The sequence below is a fragment of the Limulus polyphemus genome, unplaced genomic scaffold (assembly GCF_000517525.1).
Source record: "Limulus polyphemus unplaced genomic scaffold, Limulus_polyphemus-2.1.2 Scaffold4417, whole genome shotgun sequence".
NCBI lineage: Eukaryota > Metazoa > Arthropoda > Merostomata > Xiphosura > Limulidae > Limulus > Limulus polyphemus.
In genome coordinates, this window is record NW_013670027.1 from 8,973 (window position 1) to 14,222 (window position 5,250).

At 32.4% G+C, this 5,250-nt stretch overlaps 1 protein-coding gene across 1 annotated transcript in view; it reads left to right on the plus strand.

Moving 5' to 3' along the window:
* Positions 1-406: 406 nt before the first annotated feature.
* Positions 407-5,250, plus strand: part of LOC106471116 (ubiquitin-conjugating enzyme E2 G1-like) — a 76,341-nt gene continuing 71,497 nt past the window's right edge. The window contains exon 1 of the mRNA XM_013931705.2: positions 407-493. Coding sequence (XP_013787159.1) covers positions 448-493 — 46 coding nt within the window. The 5' untranslated portion in view covers positions 407-447. The remainder of the gene's footprint in view (positions 494-5,250) is intronic.

Genomic DNA, 5,250 nt, shown 5'->3' on the forward strand with positions numbered 1-5,250 from the left:
TTATGAATTTATAAAAATAAGCAACAAATTGAAATGTAGTCGCCCGTTGGCTTAGCAGTAACCTTCGTGGCTTATAAAGCAAAAACTTGAGGATCGAACCATGAGTCGGACACAGCGCTGAGGGCCCATTGTGTAGCCACTGATGTGTAATTTGCGACACAGAATTCCACAATTGCTGCAACAACATTAAACAGTTAATATGTTACTAATTATGATTTATTGATGTATACATATCTAACCCGTTATTAAAAGATTTTTTATGTTTGTGGGCAAAAACATTATGATTATATTTTAGCTCAGTTTCTTTGTTGACTCTTACAGACACAATCCCATGTCTTTGGCCCATGTGTTTAGGCGCAAGCGCAGTTCAATTTCTATAAACTCACTCAGGTGTTGGAGGCTTGGAAGTTGGATTGTATTATTTGTTGTTGGTGGGAATCTTGGGGAATGGCAGGACATCAGTCGGCGTTGCTCTTACGTAAGCAGTTAACCGGTAAGTCTTTCCTTATAAACATGTTTTTAGTTTTTATAATAATCTAATAAAGATTAGGTAATGCTATTTTGCTGAATTTGAGCATAAAGAAATGATCTACGTGATTTACTTCTAGCACGTTACACTAGTACTAGTTGTAGCTGGTTATCCTGACAGAATCTGACGTCACGTGGTCTGGATTCGTGCGTGAGTGATCTGGCGTTAGGCTCTTTAGTCTATAATCAATGTTATTGTTTCTATACGTCTAGTATCAGTAGTACTAGTGAAACTAAAAACAGTAAACAAACTTATACTTCACTTTTTATTCCCTTTTATTATATACGAGCTAACTGTCTAAGCAAAAGAGTTGGTTGAGTAATTTTTCACGTGTTAATTAACTTGAATTTGGGAATTGTCTATTTCAATTTTCAGTATTTGTGTAAAAAAAGACAATTTGAAACATACGGACAACAAGAAACCATTTGGTCCTTCAACTTCAAGTCTCGTTTGCACACACACACACACACACACACATACCATTGAGAAAAGTAAAAATTGATATTCAACCTTTATTTTCAGGAAATCATTATTTGCCCTCTTAAAATTCTGTAAAGCACTTCACCACTACTGCTACTAGTACTATTGTAGTACTGTTAAAAAAACAAAAACTGTCTTTACTGGAGCCTAGCTTGTCTTTTTCTTATCTTAAACTCTGAATCCTTAGGAGATAGCACACACACAAAATTGAAAACCTTTGTCTTATTGGAACCCCCTCATTAATATTATAAGCAACATGGTCACCTCTTACCATTATCTTAACATATTCCTGTAGCCCTCTTCTGAATCATTTCTAATAAGTCAATATCTAGTGTTAGATAAGGAAGTCATAACTACACATTATTCCAAGTATGGCCTAATTAGAGCTTTGCATAGAGAGATGATAATCTGTTTTAACTTATAATTGATATGTTTATAAATATAACCTAAAATTCAATAATTTTACCCACTAGCAACAAAGCACTGTTTTATTGGTTTGAGTAACTTAATCACCTCTATGCCAATATATTTTTCTTTGGTCATGCTGTACCATGGTTTTCAATTTTTATTAAGTGTGTGATTCAAACTTTAATAACTCAAATGCATTATATTGCACTTATTATAATTGAAGGTCATATGTTAAATATTTGTCGAACCTCCTAATCATCAAAGTCATTCTGCAATACTTCAACAACCTCAAAACGGCTAGAAATACCCAAAAATTTAATGCCATCAACAAACTTTACTAATTATGCCCCTATCAATATCATTAATTTAAATAAGAGAAAGAAAAGGCCCAAGCACTGATATCTGGGACATTCTACTAGTAACATGGTATAGTTTGGATTCCATTAAATACAACTTTTTACTTTCTAATGTGCAACCACCATACAATCCAATTAACTGGTTCTTCTCCAAATAGTTTAATTATCTTAGCTAATCTTTTGTGTAGCACCTTATTAAAAGTTTTTCAAAATCTAAGTATGCTAAGTCTTGGCCACTCTTTCCATCATACAAATAATGAGTAACACTTTAAAAGAAACATAAATTAATAATGCAACATTTTGCTCTGATAAATCCATGTTGGCTTTCATTTATGATACTTCACTAAATGATGTTACCAAGGTTTATTTTTTTTATCAGATTATAAAATTTTAACCATTAGAAAAGTAAGATTAACTTATTTATGATTCCCAGGGCTAATTTTACCACCCCACTTTAAAAATTTGTGTAATGTTAATAACTCTCCAAACTTTGCATCTGCTATCTGTCAACCTACTAAAAATATGAGAGGTTTATATATCTTATGTTTGATTTTTTTTTAAAAACCCTGAGGAAAGCCTTGTCTGGTTCTGTTGCTTAATTTATTTTAATCTTTCAATGTTTTTACTTACAGCAAAGGATTAATATCTACATAATTCAAGTTAATTGTAGTATTTTCCATAGGATGCTCAGGTCAGGAGTATTGGTAATATCCTCTTGTAAAAACAGAAGAGAAAATTTATAAACTCGGCCATCTTGTAGTCTTAAAAAAAATTTTGCAATCAGCATTCTATAAGGGCTTACCCATTTTATCATTTTACTTACCTTTAACATACCGAAGAAATCTTTTTCTGGTAGTTTTAACGTTATCAGCCAGCTGTGTCTCGAAAGTTGTTTTGGATTCCCTGACTTTTTTTTTTTAATCAAATTCTTAGTGTTCTGATAGTTTTTAATCTTCCAACCTATTTGTCAATTTCAATTTCTTACTTTAGTGTGGCAGTTAGCCATTATCCCTTTTTAGGAATATAACTATCTTGAATTAAAAGCAATTTATTTTTGAAAAATTCTCAAACCTGGCCCATATCACATTTTATCTCAGTTAACTAATAGTGAATATCCTCTCATGATCTCTGAAAATTAGGAACTAAAATTTATTTTCATCTCAACATATGACAAAACATAACCCTATGAACTGATTATATTCAACTGTCTGATTAATCTCACCTGAGACCCGGATAGTTGGAATAATCAAAAATAGTAATAACCAGAAACCCCAATTTTGGTTAATTAATTATATTCATGAACCTGAAACTAATAGGTTAATCTGAACAACTTTGAATTAATCAAAAATAATGTTGACAAATCATAATGGCAGTATTTCAGTTACTTAGATAGTTGGAATTATCAAAAACTGTTCATAATTTTTGTGACTAATAGATTTAATTGTAATATCATTTAATTAGTTATTTTACTTGTCTCTAAATGATGTAATTGATTACATCTATTACTCAAGCAACCACTGTACTAGCCACTTCCGTGTGTCACCACATGATAATCAAGGCTAGATCTGAAATTGGAATAATTCCAAGAAACTGATAAGTCACCTTGAAATTTGACGAAAACATTCAAAAGACTAATTTTATTACATAAATTATTCTAGTTCTCTATTTATAATTTTTATAAATTTTCAGTCTTCAGAATAATACATAGTCCTGTACTAACATCTGTGTTGAGAATAGAGAACCTTTTCAAGAAGAAAGAGAGAATTAATAAACTTCATCGCTCTTATATTCTATTGATATGTTTGTCCTCGATGTGTATGAGATTATGTAGGATCAGTCATGTGTTAATTTAGAGCAGTGTATAAGAGAACATCTGAAGCCTAATGCTGTTAGTTCTTCAAACTATATACACCAAGAATGTGATGTAATTCCAACAGTAAGCAAGATATAAAGATCAAAGAAACCATAGTAATCAGAACCTGAAACGAAGGTTGCATAATTATTCATTAGAAATTAAAATATTTCTAAAAATATAACTTAACCTGTTTCTTAAAATAATTTTAAATATTATGCAAGTACTTTCAAATTAAAATGCCCTAGGGAAATACTAATTGTAATTCACTTGTGTACATAATGCCAGATCCTCCTCTTCATAATGTTAAGTACTTTTTAGAATTATTGTTCATTAACATACACCATGTATTATATACATCAATTATGCATTTTAATATAAACTACAGACTACCAAAATTCAAATTAATTAAATTAATAATAAGAATAATTTAATGTATTTATTTTCCTGTTTTACAGTAATTTGTAGGTATTGTTGAACTTCTAAACTCCAAGTTGTAGTGAAGGAAAACTACTCTTTTGAATTGCACATACAATTATATACTTTTAATATGTTAATATTATCCACAAAATAAGATAAACCCCAATTTTCTAAGGAAATTTTCTGTAGGCAGTAACTTTGTATAAGTTAATATTATCCCAAAATAAAAACCAATTTTCCAAACTTTCCATAAACAATGCATTGTATCTACACAACACCATTTTACATTTATTTTAAAATGTCACACTTGAACTTTTTCATTGAGTGTATTGATAGTTGCACTAGCAAAGAAAGTATTTGACTATTTGCAAAATGAACATTTTTGGGGCATTGGCCCCATAAATTTTCTTTGTCCATGGCATTGGCCCCATAAATTTCTTTGTCACATAGTTTGGCATGGCATTGGCCCCATAAATTTTCTTTGTCACATAGTGCATGCCTTCAATCATCACATTCACAGCTTGGGATTAAGATTCCACCATTATATAAATGACTAGCTTCTTTTAGCTCCATTTATGCAGGACTCCTCCAACCATACTCTTCTTTTTTTGGGGGGAGGCAGATGGTCTACATTGGCTAGTCAAGTTGGGGAAGTCTTATCTTACACCCACCCTGTATCAGGTTCATTTAGGTCTGTTCTACTTCCAGTCTCAGCAGGGAATTGCTTTCTTTGCTGCATTTGTGGACCATGGAAGATTTGGTTTCCACAGCTCTATCCTCTTTTTCTCTTCCTCCATGAGAAGTTCTCTATCTCTTGGGGATTTGGGCTTTGTTGGAGACCCTTTTCCCCTTGGGTCATTCTCACATGTTTTTTACTGTGGACTTTCCATGATCAATGGAATTCTCTTGGGATCCCTTTTCTGGAATGGCCTCTCAATCCTTGTGTTTTTTATGTCTTTGCTTTTATCTGGGCACTCCTCACTTGGATGCCTTTGCTGTTCATGACAGTGTCAAGCTTCCCTTATTTGGGTCTCCTGTTCTGTAAACATTGGCACTCACATTGGATTTGCTCAGTCAGGAGGTACCTGATGATGACAAAACCTTGTCGAAACGTTGTACATTTGCTGTTATGTTAAACTTACGAGGCCTGTGAGAAAAGTATCCGACCTTTGGCCGGGGAATAAAAACTGGCATACCTGGAGCGT